General features: G+C 33.6%; 1 protein-coding gene across 4 annotated transcripts in view; it reads left to right on the forward strand.

The window, feature by feature from the left end:
* Nucleotides 1-20,834, forward strand: part of LOC143252357 (uncharacterized) — a 93,442-nt gene that overhangs the window by 10,078 nt on the left and 62,530 nt on the right. For 3 of the 4 annotated variants that reach the window (XM_076504350.1, XM_076504347.1, XM_076504348.1), the window contains exon 2: nt 20,088-20,250. In XM_076504350.1, coding sequence (XP_076360465.1) covers nt 20,089-20,250 — 162 coding nt within the window. In that variant the 5' untranslated portion in view covers nt 20,088. Of the gene's footprint in view, nt 1-1,771; nt 2,452-20,087; nt 20,251-20,834 lie in introns of those variants that run through there. The other variant, XM_076504349.1, reaches the window with a different exon arrangement.

Raw genomic sequence — 20,834 nt, forward strand, 5'->3', positions numbered from 1 at the left:
CTACCAATAAGATGAAAAAAATGGCAATGGGTACGTCAAAAAAACAATTACAGTAACGTATCATAAGTAGTTTATTTAATTATGTCAGTTAACTTCTACTGGGGAATTTGTGGATGTTTTGGTGAGTCTGAGTATAGCACTTCAAAGAACGCTTCTCTGCAATATATGAAGTCTGTAATTCTTGGAGAACATATAACTCTTCCTGGAAAATCCCGAACAGGTTTTCTAAGAAACTTCTTGATCGAAGTGTGTATTTTTCTTGTCTTGATTTATATAAAAGACGTCATGTGCTTTTAGGTTGACTAACGAATTGTTATATATTCAACAAAACCTGGCAAAAAAAAAAAAATACAAGTATATAATGAAATATGTCTGGCTTAAAGGTGAGCTCGTATGTTTCTCCAGGCGAAAAAGATACTTGCAGGATAAAAGTATAAATGAAATAAAAGCAAAACTGGATCAATTATCTGTAATTTTTGCCACTTCAACTAAGTGACATAACCTGCTTAAAATACGTCATACTGGTGGTATTATTTTAAAAACGCATACATGTTTTAAATTCAGAATTAAAATGGCGGCTTCATATACTGTATTATATATCTACATCAATAAAATTATTCCCATGTTCATAAACTACCAGCAGTGAACATGACAATTTATTGGTATTTCACGTCTCTAAAGGATTCCCTGTATTTGTAGATCTAAGTACTTAGTGTTTTTTTAGCTTTTACTTTTAATATTATCCAACAGAGGGAAAGGGGTGATCAGTCAATCTCTCCTGGATTATCAGTAATTAGTACTTAAGTGTTAAAAACTGCTTTTAACGTTTAGTTTCTCGTAGGCACCGAAGGGGCTTACATTACCCGGACTGAATGAGCACATGTGTAATTTTCTCTTGTTTACCTTTTTACAAAACAGAAATACTGTTTAAACACTCTTGTTGAATCAACAAAAAAAAAAAAAAACTTTATCCTTAACTGAAATTAGTCCTTAACATTCTCATCTTAATGCTTTTAACAGTTTTGATAGTTTAATAGAAATTATGACACTTTTAAATGTTTTGTTTGGAATATGTTCCCATTACTTCAAATAATGACCAGCTGATTAGGGCGCTCGATTCGTAATAGGAGGGTCGTGGGTTCAAATCTCCGTCATATCAAACATGCTCGCCCTTTCAGGCGTGTGGGCGTTATAAGTTACAGCCAATCGCCACTATTCGTTGGTAAAAGAATAGCCCAAGAGTTGGCGGTGGGTAATGATGACCATTTGTCTTTCCTCCAGTCTTATGCTGCTAAATTAGGGACGGCTAGTGCAGATAGACCTCGTGTAGCTTTGTCGAAATCAAAACAAACACTTGAAATAAACCACGAGTGAAAGCAAAGGAGAATATATTATAGTACTCGACCCACTATGCATCTGTTATATTCAGTGATAACGAGGCTTTTCGCTCAATACTTGTTTATTTGACAACTCTGTGTTCTTGTTTAAAAGAGGTTTATGTGAAAAGTGTTTAACTCCTAAATATATTCGACTATGCAAACGTTTTCATTCTAAGCGAATTTTGACAAAACTAAAAATATTATTTAAGATTTTTTAAAAAGATTTTTGGAGGGGTTATGTTCATTTATATCTTTGATTAAAGTGTCTAGGGATTTTGGGGGGTTGCTTATTTAGATCTTTGATTAAAGTGTTTAGGATGAATGTGGTTTCAGGCCTCTTTTTCTAGATGCTGAGTGTGTGTTGTTCTGTGGCATTATATAGATCGGCGTCTTGCTAGAGGCATGCGCAGAACAAATGCTAACACGCTTATTTACAGAACCCTTGGCCACGCAGCTTTCTCGCTCACTCTCTCTGTCAGTGCAGTTGATAAAGGTTGTTCCACGCGGTGGAACTGTAGCAGTGCACAGAAGTTAGCTTTCCGCGAGGCAACTTACCTTTTACTGTTGAAGAGCAGTAGCTGGACTTTGTGAATTTCGAACTTCGTAAAATGAGCCCAAACGTTGAGAAACCTGATCACCACAGATGTTATTTAGAAAAAAACAAAAAAAGTTTCTATGATGTGAAAGACTTAAAATATTAGACCATATTAAAGACTTCTGTTTTATCATTTGATCTGTCACCGACGTATGTAAAAACAACTTCGACGAAATGACAAGAATGTTTTGTTACGCCCCACAACTTTTACCTCTTCAAAGATGGCTGGTACCGGAATAACTGAAGGAAATTGGCAAATTGATAAAGGAAAAAGAGGGCGTTATTTCGTGATAAAGGAGAAAGAGGGCGTTATTTCGTTATATAAAGCACAGCTAAGCATTCAAGAATCTACATAAACTAACTTAAAACTCGTAAATTCTCTCGTCAGATTCCTTCGACAATTGTTTCATTTTAGAAGGAGGAAAAACACTTTTAATGTTACTTCAGAAAGACGAGCTAAAACGACGATTTAATCAGGTGATTCTTTATACTATTTATTAGTATTAATCTACATATATTTAACATTCATTGCACAGCTTTTGTCAAACAATTGTTAATGTAGGCTGTCAGTAACTGTTTTAAGTTCACATAACTTCAATATTCGTGCCATTCGGTGTTGTTTTTTTATTTATGAATTCACCAGTGCTGGTTAGTTTAACAAAATACTATCTAAGATATATATGTAAAAATCATTATATCAGTGTTGGGTGTTATTACCGATACAGATTCACTCTGAAATATTGAAACTGAAAGAGGATAAGAGGTAGTCATAAAAATTTTCACACTGAACAAAATTATGCCTGAAAACGTATAAAATGTATCACGTGTTTGTTTAAAATTTGTATATGAATGTATGGTTTTTTTTTTTCTATATGCTTAGGTTCCGGATTTACATTAGAGTAGGAAAATTGACTTTTTAGTACGACTGACAATGTTTGCTCTGTTTTACATGTAAACCTTGTTTTTATAGTGTCATAAATAAACGTTGCATTTAGTGCCTTTTTATTTTATTACAAGCAGACAATATATCACAAGTGTTATTGTTTCAAATTTTGTTTTGAACTTGGACGTGCGTGTTCTTGTACTTACCATTCCTTTTATATCGAACAAGTTTCAACTGCAGAGTTTGTTGTTTCTCACAGTAATGGTAGAAACATCAAAACTGAACTGTCTGTTCTCATAATCAGTTAACAGTGATTCTCTAGAGTAAAATCGTATCGTGCACTTACAAGTTTAACTTTAAGTGTAACATTCGTAACATGTTACAGACAAACCAATGAGGGTGACAATGCTTTTGACTTCTCATTTGCATTTTTCTATAGGATGGATAAGGGTTAATTCTGAGATATTACAATGCATTGGTAGACAGAACACAGATAGCTCAATGCATAGTTTTGTGTTTGTTAGTTTGTTTAGAATTTCGAGCAAAGCTACAAAAGGGATAACCCCACTAGTTGTCCCTAATTTAGCAGTGTAAGACTAGAGGGAAGGCAACTAGCTAGTCATCAGTACCCATCGTATCTCTTGAACTACTCTATTGCCAACGGATAGTGGATTGGCTGTGACATTATAACGCTCCTCACGGCTGAAAAGGCAAGCATGTTTGGTGTGACGAGTATTGGAACCCGTGACCCTCATATCACGAGTCGAGCGCACTAACCATCATAGCCTTGTACTATACTACAAAATGACAAATACTTCCTTCTCCTTATTTTAACTTTACATATATTCGGGATTTAAAACCAAAACTGATTGGAAATAACTAGAATGACTCCCATAACTTACAATATTACACAAATTAATGCGTCTTGTGTTGATTATTGAAGTTACGTTTTACAATTGTGCTGATTAATGTGCAATACATTCTTATACTTTAAACATTGTGCTACAACATCCGTCCTTCTACCCAGTGGGACAGCACGGATTTACAACGCTAAAATCAGAGGTTTGATTCTTGTTGATTGACGCATCAAATAACCCGATGTGACTTTGCTATAAAAAGATACGCACGAATAACTTATTTTTTTTTCTTGCGTGATAAACTTCGTGTCGAAGCACATTGTTAACCAGGTTCATACCAAAGACCTACTGTGTAATTGTGAATCCATTATGTAGCCTAGCTATTTGGTTGTCATAACCTTACAAGTGAATGTTTATGTTTCATATTTTGTGTATGTCGAAAGTAAATATAAGACATATCGATAAAATAGTAATAAAACAGTTCCTAAATATTCAATTTACTTGAACATTTTTAACAGTTGCTTTTACTTAAAGTTGATTCAGTTTTAGGCATTATTACTTTTAACTGTCATTTAGCCGTGTATACGGAATCCATACCATTATTGAAAACAATTAATTTATGTTTGTTTGTTTTGAATTTTGAGCAAGGCTGCACGAGGGCTATCTGCGCTAGCCGTCCTTAATTTAGCAGTGTAAGACTAGAGGGAAAGCACTAGTCATCACCACCCACCGCCAACTCTTGGGTTACTCTTTTACCAACGAATAGTGGGATTGACCGTCATATTATAACGCCCCCACGGCTGAAAGGGCGAGCATGTTGAGTGGGACGGGGATTGGAACCCACGACCCTCGGATTACGAGTCGAGTGCCTTATCCACCTAGCCATTTTTATTAACTTAAATAAAAACATTGTTTTTGTATAATTTTTGTTTTTGAAAACAGCTCTGACGTCCTTACTACAATATTAGAAATGATAAGGTAATATATTGCTACACCATATTTAATTGGAAATACATTAAATATATATAGTGTGTATTAAAATATGTTTAAAAACATAAAATTTAAACAGTTTAATTCTTACATTGAGATCTTCCAAATACAACTGACCAAGTAACATGAAAATAGCTTAAAATTAATTGCTTACAACATTACGTGTTTATTTTTAACGAACACACGCGGGGACTTTGCGCATTAAAATGTATTTTAAGAGGCAATAAAAACCGAAATATATCAGGTGAATTCTGGTTATCTTTTAGTTTGTAATACCAGATGGTACTAAGTGCAGTTTACGACAGCACTTGCCAGTAAACCGCACAAGCCAATAAATAACAAAGATAATCGGAAATTGTTGTGTTACATTGATAACAACTAAACACGATCGTCATAGAATCGCGCATACCACACATATTTGGTCCATATTTACGTATATGAGACATATGATGGTCCGTCATGTGATCTGATTAGGCATTCAACATATACATCATCATGTTAAGCAGTCTTGTCTTATTTGCTACTTTGAAGAAAGTAACAGAGTTGAAAGTGTTTCTAATTCTTTACGAATCATACGTAAACTTTGAGGAAGAAGCCCGGAGATCCATCGAATAAAAGGAAGCCGGCCAAGAACATCAGACTCTTGCAAGTTAACTAGAAGCGTGTCAGAGTGTCATTAACATTATATGAAATGACTCCAGAACAATGGCAGAGTTTGTCACACAACGCATGATATCGTACATAAAACCAGTAGACAAACGCTATACATGTGTTTATTCTGCCTCTTCACGTTCATAAGGCATTTGCTTTGATACTGAACCATATGTTCGCAGCTGCAACTGCCCATCATGTCAGTATACAAGCAATCGAAAACAAATATTACAAGGCTTTCCTAGCTGTAGGCCACATAGCCATTGGTGTTCATTGTGCTCACAGCAGGAACCCTGTTAGTGAACCTATGAAAAGTTGAACATTACTACCTTCAGAAGATAGTTGAGCTTAAAGTTGTAGAAAGTTTAAAGGCGTATATGGTTTTGTAAGGAATATGAAACCAAGTATATCCCCATACACATAACTCTCACAAAGGGGACAGAAGTGTGGCGTGACCATGAATGACAACTGATGAACAAACGCATCATTGTAATTTGTGGAACGGTACAATCAGTACTACTTATTATGAGAATCACATCTTACAACCCTTTACACTTCTATATTTGGTTATAACTGGTTCTGTCTTATTTCAGTCCACTCAATGATGTCAGCTGCCCCCATCACACAATAATGCTCAACATGGTCCTCGTAGAAGGTAGGATTAACTGAATGAGCGAATTACATAAAACTTTTATAGAATAATATTAGGAAACGATCAATACTTTATCAGATGGCCCATGGAAACAAGTCCTTTAGAAAGAAACGGTCGAGGATATCTCAAGACCTTATCAACACTCTTCTTTTAAGCATGCGCAATAGATGCCAGACTGCTTTTGATGTTTTTAGTGATTGTAATTTATATACGAGCTGAGTTAAAAACATAATCTGCCAAATCAAATTTTGTTATTAAAATATAAAATATAGAACAATATACGAAGCAAGATACAAGTTTAAACGTGTTCAAAATTTAATTTGCTAACATATAATAACTGAAAATAAACTTGTAAAGGAGCTTGTGTCCAATTACATATAGGTGGAGCTCTCCGCCATTCTGGTGGCTGATAAAACATTCACTTGAATGTTTTCTGAGGAAGACTACAGATCTGATAAGAATCGCTTTAAAAGACCAGATATTTTGAAAAATCTAATAGATTACTATGAATAATTCAATGATGAAGCAAAAGTGTTCGATTTTTTAAAGAAAAAGAGAAAAATAAAACATATGATGACATTTATTGTTATTTTCTTCTGTAAGAAAGCTATACGTTATGGTAGTCCTAATAAAACCTGTGTAGGATTCGCAGTTCGTTCAACAGTACCCTAAAGCAACTAAAGTAGGTTGTGCACATGCGTGCTACTCAACTCTAGCTCAGACACTTGAGCTAAACCAGATTTGGGTCATTATTAGAGCTTCAAGGACCGTACGATATAATTTAATCACAATAGAGAAAAAGATTTTGAAATTGTATTTTCAAAATCACTAAAACGCGTGCTGGAGAGATATGTCGGTTAAAATTCTATGGTGTCATTCCCTCACAATAGATGGCGATAAATATCAAACACATGATTGATAATTAATGGAGAGTTAAATATAATTAAATGCCCTTTGTTGATTAATAAAAAGTCAGTTAATTCGTGAAATATTTATAAATAAAAAGTAAAAAGTAACAAGGTAAATGTAACAAACTTTCGCTATTTTTGGTTCTCTTTAGACAAATAAGTTTGGTAAAAATATCGAATTGAGGTTCGTTAATGAAAAGATATTCAGTTGTAAAAGATTTAAAGATAAGACAATTCAAATTATGCTTATTACTAAGTTTCTAATTCTTTTCAAAAACTGTTTTTTTACGCTTTGTATTACTAAGAATACCTTCTGAGTGAAGTAAAGAAGAATGTATAATGATATGCTAACCACATTATAACTGTTATTTCGAGTACCGATGATGCCTTAAGCCTAATGTAAGGTTCTGCATGTATTTGTAAATTTGCTTGAAAACAACTGTTTCGTTGTAAAGTGTAATTATTTGTTAATTTTACATATATCATAGCACATCAGAATTAGTTTATAGATATATTAGCATTAGACTACCGGTGGCACAGCGCTATATCTGCGGACTTACAAGGCCAGTAACTGAGTTTCGATACGCGTGGTGGGCAAAATACAAATAGCTCATTGTGTCTCTTTCCGTTTAACTACAATGAAACAAAATTTAACGTTATCTCGTTAATTTATTTTAGCCACATTTATTGTTAATTAATATTTTATTCAATTTATCTGCTTATTACACAGAATCAACGAGAAGAGACTACACTAGCAATTCTTAACAGGAACCTGTGAACAAAGGTAAAGAACAGCGTGTACTAATATTTCATATACAACGTTAATGACGAGCAGAGGGAACACGAGTCGGTCTTGTGGTACAGTTCTGGGCTGTGCGATAACACAAAATATACCCCAAACTTTAACTTTCGAGTGTCTTATAAGAGTTACGGACAGTCCCTTGTGTTAACGGTGAATATTAGGGTGCTGCTGACCGACTTCCTTTTTAGGTTTAGTAGTTCAAAATTAGGGACAGCGGCAGATAATCTTAGTAGGTTTGTCACAAATACGAACTACAAGTCAAAGTCGAAAAGAACAACTCTGATTACATAAACGTTAAATGTACACCACCTAAAACTTTCACACTGACTTTTTAGTACTGTTAATGGAAACTTTTAAACGTAAACGTAACACATCTGTGGTTTCCGTGCCGCTTTGTGAAAATACACCTTTCAGTTTTTAACAATCGACGTATGATCGTTTGGCGTTGTTAATAAACGCCGCTTGTGGTAATCTATACTGTTTTGTAGCGGTGCCATTACCAATACATGTAATACTGTATAAAATATCAAGCGTGTATTTTTGATCTTCCTCATTGTCCTTGGATGGTCCTTATTTTTCATCGGGTTAATAGTCAGTAATATTAAGTTTCTTTTGCGGCTTCAACCTCTAAAAAAAATAATAAAAAATTATACCAGTATTTTCAGAACTATTCAACGTGTTATTTTAAGATAAATGAGATGCCTTATTTCAAGCAACCTTGTAACCGTAGCAATCCACAGATCATTCATGTATAGTAAATGGTACGAGAAAAACAAATTACATATGCAGATGAAAAATGTTGTGGGGCTGTGGTAATTCTAGTTTTTGATTTTTGTTGAGGGGTAATTCTAGTTTTTGATTTTTATTGAGGGGTAATTCTAGTTTTTGATTTTTGTTGAAGAGTAATTCTAGTTTTTGATTTTTGTTGAGGGGTAATTCTAGTTTTTGATGTTTGTTGAGGGGTAATTCTAGTTTTGATTTTTGTTGAAAGGTTTAGTTTTGATGTTTGTTGAGGGTAATTCTAGTAATTTAATTTTGATTTCTATTGTAATTATTTCGCAAAAGAAGTAGGATGGAAACAGTTTTATTCTCACAACTTGTGAGGGCAAAATTAGCAAATTAATTGCTATAATTCGTTGTTTTATAAAAAGTAATATTAAGTTTGTACTTAACGTCATTATTAAATGAATGAAAAGCTAAAATACTGTGAAATAAATCTGAATAAGTAATGATAGTGCATTTATAGTACACATATAGTACATTTATAGTACAATTATAGCACATTTATAGTAATATTATAGTACATTTATAATACAATTATAGTACATTTATAGTAATATTATAACACATTTATATTACAATTATAGTACATTTATAGTACAATTATAGTACATTCATAGCACAATTATAGTGCATTTATAGTATAAATATAGTACAATTGCAATACATTTATAGTAATATTATAGTACATTTATAGTACATTAATAGTAATATTATAGTACATTTATAGTACATTAATAGTAATATTACAGTACTTCTATAGTAATATTATAGTACAATTATAATACATTAATAGTAATATTATAGTACATTTATAGCACATTAATAGTAATATTACAGTACTTCTATAGTAATATTATAGTACAATTATAATACATTTATAGTAATATTATAGTACATCTATAGTATATTAATAGTAATATTATAGTGCATTTACAGTACAATTATGATACATTTATAGTAATATTATAGTGCATTTATACTACAATTATAGCACATTTTTAACATGACAAATAAGCGCCGATATAATAATATATTATGTAATAATATAATATATTAAAGCTTTAGCTGTGGTTCTGACGTCATAATGACTGAATATGTGTTACTTTTCAGAGTTGTTTATTTTAAGTTAATTTGCATACTGAGATTACTGTAACTATGTTTTATGTGTAATGTAAGCATAGTTTAACAAATTTATTCTGTAAATTAGCATAAAATATTATAAACATTTAGTGTGTTGTTTTGTGACAGTTAAAGTGTAGATTTTACGACGTAAGTGAGTGATTGGGTAGTCAGTACTAAGTGCTCACCAGTTGCACAGCGAAATGTCTGAGGATTTACAACGCTAAAACCCAAATTTAGATACCCGTGATGGGCAGAGCATAGATAACTCATTGTATAGCTTGTGCTTAACTTAAAAACAACAAAAGTTATTCACCTATACTTTCTTGGTGTGTTCCACAACTAATGTACATTTACGTGTTAAATTATTTTCACTTTTTGCCGCAAATCACATATGAATACATATAAAAAAAAACAGCAACGTAATACCACAGGAAACAGAATAAAATTGGCACCGTAGTATTACGTGAAACACATCGACACCGTAACACCACAGGAAACAGAACAAAAAGACAAAAGAACGTGAAAGAAAACACGAGTCAATAACGTCTTTGGATCATATTTTTAAAAATAGAATACAACCAGGAGAAAAGGTAATAAAAAACTTACAAATCAGTCGTGTTTTTTATTATTTTTACTCTATTCCAGCTGTGTGTTATCGTACACTTTAGAACTGATAATAATACATCGGTATGACACATTTTCGAGGTCTTATCATTCGAGCTCTTGTTGAAGGAACATTAAAATAACGAGGCGAATGTTCATATCACGCCACTAATAGGGTGTAGTTCTCTGCTTCAACCAGGTACCTAAGATAAAGTTCCAGATGATATGGTTTGTCTTGTTATAAATGAGACTCCGACCAATAGTTCACATTTATTGCCCGTTCACGAGCACACCCTTCCGGTAGCTCTAGCGGTACAGGATATACACCATAATGACAATGTTCGTAATGAGTCTATAGAAACACTTGACCACCCACTCACCTGATAACAGAACATACTGTAGTTCTATGTTGTGTTTCTTTACTAGTATTTTAAATTCTTGTTATTTTTGTTTCCAATTTGTGAGGGACCTAAAAGATGAACAATACGTGAACTAATGTTTTATTTTTTATTGATTTGTTTTGTGCGCTTATCTGAAATATCTGATCACCATAAACATGTGCATGTTTTTTGGTGTGTTTTTTTTTAATACCATCTCTATCTAATGATTTATCGGTGGGTGAAAAACTTCAGACCGCTTGAAGAGAAAGTAGTGGCATGAATGAGCAGTTGGTAGGTAGGAGTTTTAATGAGACTTAAGAAGTGCATATGTATTCGGTTTTATTGACACGTCACCTGCTTAGTCTGGGCAATGTCTGGGTATAACAAATGACTCTGTAAGCCTGCTCAAGAAATGTAAAGGCTTCTGATCTTGGAGGATTAAAGTGAATCAAGACATGCTAAGGCGCGTGGGATTCGGGAACAAAAGTCATAAATTACTTTTAAACGTAAACAAATATAAATATTTAGGTTGTTAAATTTGCTTTATTCTAATCGTCTTAAAAATAAAAATAAGGATATTCTCATGTATTAAGGAAATTCACAAAACGCGAATAAATCCAATAAAAAATTCAGTTACTAGACTTTTTTATTTCTGGATTTATGAAAGGTGTATCGAAATTAAAACACCAGAAAGATATCAAAATTTCTCGTGAAATTATATTTATACTAACCCAGTTGGCCCGGCATGGCCAAGCGTGTTAAGGCGTTTGACTCCTAATCCGAGGGTCGCGGGTTCGAATCCCAGTCGCACCAAATATGCTCACCCTTTCAGCCGTGGAGGCGTTATAATGTGACGGTCAATCTCACTATTCGTTGGTAAAAGAGTAGCCCTAGAGTTGGCGGTGGTGGTGATTACTAGCTGCCTTTCCTCTAGTCTTACACTGCTAAATTAGGGACGGCTAGCGCAGATAGCCCTCGAGTAGCTTTGCGCGAAATTAAAAAAAACAAACAAACTAACCTTGTTTCTAAGTGTTAAACTGCTCTCTTTATTTGATGATTTAAACTCTGTAATATATAATAGTCTCAATAAATATTCAAAAAGTGTAATTTGTATTTTAATTCATTAGATGTTTCAATACAAACCATTTTACTTGCGACGAGGTTGTGCAGTTCATTATGGCGTTCAGAAACATTGTAATCTTTAGACGAGCAACGCATGACGATTCCTTTCAAATCTTACTATGAAAGGAGTGAGAAAGAGAGTTTATTGAGTAATTACACAAAGAAAACAAAAGGACCAGAATAACAGATTTGTCCCCAGGAGACAAAATAGCTTTCTTTGTCTTCAGATAGATCCTTGTGACTTTATACAGTCTCAGAAAGTTTTATTTTATCTGGGAAGTAGTTTATGCCACTTTTAGTGGCATCCAGAAAACCTTTGCTATTGAAGGTCCAGTTTACGCCTTTCTAATGAAGGAACTAATTTTTCTAATATGGTTTGGAGATAGACAGATCACAAGAGCCCTTAGGTTAAACAAAGCTAAAGTCAAGTTGAAGTAAAGTACACACATATATTTATCGTCTCTCCTTCACTTTTATTAATATCATGAAAATTACTTCAGACAAATTTTGCTACAGACTCTTTTGGCTTCGAATGGACACTGTTTTAGTGTAACAGCTTATACAGCTATTAAATCGTTAAACACTGATTATATGCTTGTGAAAACGAGCACCATCAATCTTAGTTTGAGACCACACCAACAATATATTTCCTGTAATTCGCCTGTTTTTGTTTTAGGCAGAAAAACGTACATGAGTACTAAGTTAGTTTCTGACTGCTACTAATTAATATGAAGACTCATCCTGTCCGTGTAATACAGACTGATGCTTTAGAACTCTCCCTACAAAAACGACTTAATATTTATTTTCTTTTTTCGCTGGTACCCTTATTTCGTTAAAAGTAGCGTAGCAGCTTTCAGTTGAGTATATGCTATAACAGTTAAACTAACTCAACTGATAATGAAAAAAAAAATACAACTTTTCCTTTTCTCCAACGTTTTGTAAAATAATTTCGCCACCAAGACAACTCTATAACATCAACAAAGAGAAACATGAATATCGTTTCTTTCTGCGGTCTCATTTATATATAATTGCAATCAAGAACTACGACTTTAATTTTAACAATTTTCGTATCATTTTTTTTCTATACCCCCACCTCCACTGAGGTTCAACGGTAAGTTTAACCTTTAAAATACTAAATTCATGGTTCGAGCTTTGCTGTGGGCGCAACGTAGATTGTTTCCATTGTGCAGCTTTGTGTTTATACAAACAAGTACATAAGTTTCTCTTTCTCTGAATCTCAGCCAGGCCCAGCAGCCTCAAGCACTAAATTAACATTAACATTTATAGAAGTTATTATTATTTTACCTTTTATTACCTTACAATGTAGAAATTTTAAACGCTTGTGTTAACTCTGAAAATTGTAACTTTAATTGAGTCTACATTTATACTGAATGTTTCCCGTTACTTCACTCTGTTGCCTACCACAAGAATCACCAGCTCAACCGATAGCCTCCAGGTATATACACAAATGGAAGTCTATTATGCATTACAGACTGTCTAATTACACGGAAATAGATTTATTGAACTCACTGGAAACTGAAACTTGCATGCAGATAGTGGGTTGAAGGTTTTTTTTGTTTTTTTTTCTGATACTAACATCTATGAATTTCAAATCTGTCTTAAGAGAGCGCCATATAAGGCAGTTAGCGTGAGTAACACGTAGCAATAATAATAAAGAACAGAAAAATTAAATACAAGCCGGAACTCCAGGTAGGGAGCACTAGCTTGTTATAGACAGAAAATAAGACAACGTATGATTGAAAAGGATCTGTTGAAAATACCTTGTTTAAAGTGTAAGTAATTAGGATTTCAATCCTCATGAGTGAAGTATGCTGTTTTAATTACAAGAACCCAATTGGAAAAGTAATTAGTTCTTAAAAACAACTTTCCATGTAAGAGAGTTAATAAGCTTTCCTTTATTGGTTTGTTAGTGTATGAATGATCTGATTTGTAAGAAAACAAAAAATAAAATCTATCTATGACAGGTTTTGATACAATTTTTTATGTATATTTCTTTAGTAATAATTTTTAATTCTGTATTAATGGACATATGAAAGGGCTTGGTAGTGAAGCTGTTGTTATTAACTGTGGAGAGTTATAACGAGAAGTACAACTTTCAAATCTTATATGTAGGAAAGCAGTTAGTTACGTAACAGCGTCGCTGACGATCAGACGTTTTGATGCCAGAACTAGTGTGTACAGTTGCAAACTACGTTATTTAAATTATGCCATTATTGTAAATCTGCATCGTAGCATTGAGATGTACAAATTAACGATTCACATACGTTCTGTGCATTGCTGTGCTAAGTCTCAATAGCACCACTTTACGTACACTTTACGTAAGGCTGAGAAGAATATCTAAAAGACCTATTGCACTCAAAATAATAGTATTTATCTATTTCGGGCAATGATGGGTGTATGTTAAAAACAGCTAATTGAATGCAGTATAGCGTTGGCTTATGTCATTTTTTGCGGATAATTGCAACAATGTAGTTCTCGAATTTTTAAAATTGGATACTCGTGTTTTATCTTAAAGAAAACTTTAAAAAGAAACAATCGATAAATGCAGCAAAAAATCAGTTGCTTATAAAGATTTGAACGACATTTTGAAAAACAAACGTTTGCTAATTTCGCCCAAATTCTTCGAAGTAGACACATTGTAAAAATTGTTTTTGAATAACATGTATATCACTGCTTTGACGAGAAAAATCATTGGCCTCGCATGGCCAGGTGGTTAGGGTGCTCGAGTTGTGACCTAAGGGATGCGGGTTTGAATTTCGTCACATCAAACGATGCTTGCCCCTTTAGCCGTGGAGACGTTATAATGGTACGGTCAATCCCTATATTTGTTGGTTAAAGAGTAGCCCAAGAGTTGGCGGTGGGTGGTGATGACTAGTTGTTTTTCCTCTAGTCTTACACTGCTAAATTAGGGACGGCTGGCGCAGATAGCCCTGGTGTAGCTTTGCGCGAAATTCAAAACAAACATAAAACCAATTTCTCCAAAGAGGATATTTTCTCTTTCTAAACAAAGCTAGATTTTTAATTTGTAGGAAGCATTATGAATTTCACATCGTATCCGAACCGTCTGTCTGCCTGTACTAGTAAATTAAAATTCATGTATGTATCCCGCGTCGCAGACATGAGAATAATAATGAACACAGCTAGAAGACTGGAACTATAGGTTGGACATGGGTGGGGTGTTAATGCTGACATGAAAGAACCATATATTTATAGGGAGAAGGCTGCTTAGTGCCTTTTTTTAATTACTGTCCTAACATTTTTTTCAGTTACAACAAGAGCACTTAAAAGTGGAGAGCAAAATTGTACGTTTCTCATAAAGTAGCCAATAGAAGGTCGTAAAAGCAGAGAAACCAAATACAAGACAGACACACAAAAAAGAACGTCTATGTCAGCTAAAGGATAGTAATTAATATGATTATAGCAATTTTCAAAGAACCTTCAACCAAGAACGTCATCACTTGTCGTGGAAAACAAACAATGTTTATATCATGTGTTCTTTATTGTCTTGAGGCTTACGGTAGATTCAGATGTTGTGTCGTACTTAGATACACCAGCCAATGAAACTAAAAGCATTATAGAATTCTTCTGCAAATCTGTCTTTGAATTTCAATTCTCCAGTTTGTTGTAATTACGTTTTTGAATTTTCAGAGAGAATTCACGTAACGTCCAATGTTACATTCATACGTATGTTCATGTAGATTAACGTCACTGTTCGTCAGTTTGTTTGTTTTGTATAGAGCGTAGCCGCAATGGACAGTCCGCTGTGTCCACCGCGGAGAATCGAACCCGGCATTTTAACTTTGCAAGTCTGTAAATATACCGCTATCTAATCTGTTTCATCTACTTGACTGCACACATTATAGGCAGTTGGTAAGCATTAATTATTAAAAACAAAATGTATGATAGATTTAATAAGTTTCATTGAGAGTTGCTAAATCGCACACTCGAATCAAAACTAACTGAAAAATCTTAAAAACAAATGAATTCCACAAACATCTTATTCGTAGACAAAATAATAATGTTGTTTTAAAGTAAGTAGTTAAAAACTTAACGTCAACCTTAGTTACAGACTTGTCACACGAATACAGTTGAATATAATAGCATATTGGTGTTAAAGTTTACCAAAATGACACAGAGTAGGTGTTTTTTTTTTATTTAGTAGTAAAGCTTAAAGCTATACAATGAGATGGTTGGTTTATTTTAATTGAAACGTAATCTATCTAAGTATGCGTTGTTTGCTTGCCAGATACATAAAGAGAATAAGAAAAACCGTGTATGTATTTCAAAAGAAACATTGTTTCATGTAAGCGTGATAGAACAACTAACGCAATACGAAAAAAAAACACGAAATCTTAATTATCAGCCTTATATATATATCAAGTTATTTAATTTATTTCAGAAAAAGGTCTGTATTGTAATGAAAATATAGTTCTTTCCTCACAAAGCTAAGTTTACAGTCAGAAAAAAGTAATTTGTTTAAATTAACTAAAAACAAGTACAATTATTTTGCAAGCTTTTCAAAAGCTACGTTTCACTTGGAAACCGAAACGCCTAAATTGTGAATATCCATAGAGAGCAACATAATATCTGTTTCTATTTATATTAAAATATAACTATACACACTATAAATTTACGTTGTTAAACATTAGCCAAAGCTAATTACAATAATAATAATTTCTAATTATATTAAAATATAATTATTCACACTAAAATCTTATGTTGTTAAACGTTAAAGAGAGTATTGCAATAATATTTGTTTCTAATTATATTAAAATATAACTATTCACACTATATTTTTATGTTGTTAAACATTAACCAAAGTAGTACAATAATATTTATTTCTAATTGCAGTCAAATATAATTATTCACCTTAAATATTATGCTGTTAAACATTGACCAAAGTACTGCAATGCTAAAACTTTTTAAAAAGACTCTTATTATAATTGTCTTCTAATTGATAGCATTCTATAAATAAGCAAATTTGGTGTTTATCGTGGCAAGATAAACAAATTAAATGTTAATTTGTTGTTAAACATAAAGATAAATAATACGGGATATCTGTGCCCATTACGTGTACGGAAACCTGATTTTCAGCATTATGAGGCCATAGACTTGCCGCTGAGCCATTGGGATTACAAATTTAAGAATTCAAAGATATATTCATTACTATAACGAAAATAGCAGCCAGAAAATGTGTTTATTGTAAGCATTGAAAATAGACTGCTCTTACGTGGAAACTGACCAGCAGAGAATGTAATGTATCAATAACTTAACAAAACTTCTAATTATCACCTGATGAATCACTAACAGTAACTAAAATACAAGATAGGTGCTGCTTTCTTTCGAAACAAGTTTCTACACTGCTAGCTAGATTTTAAATATTAACAAAAGGATATTGATGCTGTTATAGCATTTTTATTTCATGAAGAGTTACAATGAGGGAGTACGAGTTACAAATTAAATGAGAGTATGAAAACATGTGGCGCCGTTTACTGAGAGTTATGTGAACTATGCTTACGGAATACAAATAACCTCGGCTACTTTCGCTGAACAACTATTTACTTTACCGAGCACGAAATACACCTGTATTTATTTGAACCAATTTATTTGAACAATTCATCGATTAGACAAGAAACTTTAACATTTACAATGTTACACTTGAAACCGTCTGGGCATAAAGTGAAAAATCTAGCAATATTCAAAACGATACACGTCTTAGTGAGTGAAGAAATATCTCTGGGCGGATACTGTTTTTGTAAGCACGCCCTACCCCCGCCCCACCCGCTAATAATTTGTTTGTACAAATCTAATACTACAGACTAGAATATAATTATCCCACTGTTATGCGACGTATAATAGCATTTAATGTTGCAGACGTATAGCAAACATCCGATATTTTAAGACGAAATTTATTATATACATATGCATATAGTACGTAATATCCAAACTACAGAACATTCCTAAATACAAACTGATCATGAAATAATTTCAATATAACCGTTGTCCTGTTTAACTAAAGTATGGCAGGTGCTGGATTTGTTGTCATATGTTAATTATTAGTTTGCGGGTATAAGAAAAGCTAAGCCTATTCCCAGCCAGTTTTCAGTATGATTGGGAAGACAACAACAACACTTTCTTCTTCTTCTTCCACAGTTCTCAGTTTGATTACAGTTAATCAGCAAGCATTATCTCAGATGTATGAGGAAAAGAAACTGATACGCTATTTGCGCGTGTTTGTAGGCCATAATTATAAACACAGTAGAAAATATAGCTAAGCGGAATAAAACGTAGTCCAACTATGGCGGAGTAATTCTTGTTAATGTTGATTCCTGTAGCAGAATCTACTTTTGTTGCTTTTACTGATGTAATTCTGATAAAAGTTTTGTTGCTTTTACTGATGTAATTTTAGTAAAATCTTATCCTGTTTGAACGCCATAAAAACATTCGTTATCATCCTGGCATCTCCTCCCCTTAACAGCGATGTGTTTATGATTCTAGGCAACATTTCAAGACGGTTTCTGCTTCATTCTCTAAATGTTTCTTCATATGAAAATAACAGAATTAATATCTCGATATCTCTTATAAGCAGAGCTAGGACAGAGGTGTGTATGTAGATTTGATAAATTCAATTAGTGTACGATAAAGAACATATGTATAATGAAAAAAAATGTATTTGATTGACAAAACTAAACATACTGTGAACGTATATTAGCGTGATTTCATTGAAAATTCAAACAACCAAGAAATATATCAGACAAAGTATAACTAGAACATTTTTTGAAACAAAGCACAACCAACCAGATTCAGTATACATTTTACAAGGCAAAGGTACGTTCACTACATTTTAAGTCATATTAAGGAGCAAATTTTTCGCCAAAGAACAACAACAACAAGAAACTGAATACGTTTAGGGTATAGAATCAATATAATATAGTTATTATCTTCAGATTATTCAAGACTTTTTACCGTGTTAAAAGGTGTAATGTTTATAAGGGGAAATGCGATACTTATTTCATCCTTGGCCCGGCATGACCAGGTGTGCTAAGGCGTTCGACTCGTAATCCGAGGGTCGCGGGTTCGAATCCCCGTCGCACCAAACATGCTCGCCCTTTCAGCCGTGGGGGTGTTATAATGTGCGGTCAATTCCATTATTCGTTGGTAAAAGAGTAGCCTAAGAGTTGACGGTGGGTGGTGATGACTAGCTGCCTTCTTACACTGCTAAATTAGAAACAGCTAGCGCAAATAGCCCTCGTGTAGCTTTGCGCGAAATTCAACACAAAAAAAAATTCAAACATTACGAAACTAAAGAAGTAACTGAAGGCAGGAGCGAATACCACAGTAATATAACGCATTATTCATACATACGTAACGCAAACATCAGAAAATAAACTAGTAAAGAGATATTCCGGAACGAATAAAGAATATTATTGTATCGAAGAGAAGGAAGAAACTGGAACACTTAAACTGACAAAATAAGTTCAGTTGTTTTACATGCATCACTCGGGTTTTACTCGATATGGGAAAGAAAGCGACAATAACACAATCACCAGAAAACTATTGTCAGGTCTGCAGGAAAACTGAAGTCTTATGTGTAAAGAAGCGTTACCACACTTTCGATTTTTCATAAAGAGAAATAATAATAAACACGTGAGCGCAGTACACGTACGAGAAGAAAACTGAAATAATATAAAAAAAATACATTTGTTGCAACATAATATTTATTTCTGTAATTTCCAAGTGAAACTAAAATAACGTGTAAGATGAATTAAATTATATCTACGTAATGGCTTGAATATTTCAATATCTTATCTTCTTAGAAACGTTTAATGTTAATTACCTAGCGCAGATAGCCCTCGTGTAGCTTCACGCGAAATTGAAAAGAACAAACAAACAAAAAGAAATGTTTTTTTTTTTGAATTTCGCACAAAGCTACTCGAGGACTATCTGTGCTAGCCGTCCCTAATTTAGCAATGTAAGATTAGAGGGAAGGCAGCTAGTCATCACTACCTGCCGCCAACTCTTGGGCTACTCTTTTACCAACAAATAATGGGATTGACCGTACCATTATAACGTCTCCACAGCTAAAAGGGCGAGCATGTTCGTCGCACGCCTTAACACGCTTGGCCATGCCGGGCCGAAAAGCAATGTTAATTACCTACATTGCTTGTTTGTCTCTCCATTTGTATTAATCCATTTGTTTTTATTATTATAACTTATATACAGCACCATACGTTTAGGCATAACAAATACTGATACATATACATACATATATATAAGAGCAGGAGATATTGCCATATAGGTTTTATGATTTTTCGTACATTTCCGTTATATTTTTTAAGGATGTCACGAAGAACAAGAAACAGCAGTTCCGGGAGCACAACGACATCTACTTCCGGTTCTGTTTTACAAGGTGGAGAAAAGAGCTCGCTACCGATTGTTCAGCAAGCTCAGCATTACTTGGAAGAAAATGTTAGAGCCTGGATGAAACCGAAATACGCACAGGTAGTTTGCTATTAATTTTCAGGTATAATAACCAGCGGTAATAATTATTTATGTTTAGGAACAGCAGATATGTCATGCCTTCTTCGCTCACGCTTAGTGTTAACATAAAACCATTACGAATTATCTTTGTCATCGAATTCAAGTTCTTAAATTTTATAACAAAGGTAAAAGATATGGCTTGAAAATTGTAGTAAAACTTTCAACTTAAGACATTAATGAAACATGGATCGCAATTACTACTCAGTTACAAACTGTTTTTTCAACGTTAATGAGTTTGTTTATTTTTAAGTACAAAGCTACTCGATGGGCTATCTGTACTATGCCCACCATGGGTTTCGATAGTCACTGGGTAGCTGATATCTTTTAAGTATAATTTAATTTTCCTTGCAAGAGATTATATCGTTACATGTCCTTCATTTTGATATTGAACCATCAGTGGCTCGGCAGTATGTGTGTGTGCGTGCGTATGTATAACGCTAAAAATTGGGTTTCGATACTCTTGGTGGGAACAGTACAGATAGCCCATTGTGTAGCTTTGAGCATAACTACAAACCTAGAAGTCGCCCCTGAAAGTCTTTGATTTA

This window comes from Tachypleus tridentatus, chromosome 6 (genome assembly GCF_004210375.1).
Source record: "Tachypleus tridentatus isolate NWPU-2018 chromosome 6, ASM421037v1, whole genome shotgun sequence".
Classification (NCBI taxonomy): Eukaryota; Metazoa; Arthropoda; class Merostomata; order Xiphosura; family Limulidae; genus Tachypleus; species Tachypleus tridentatus.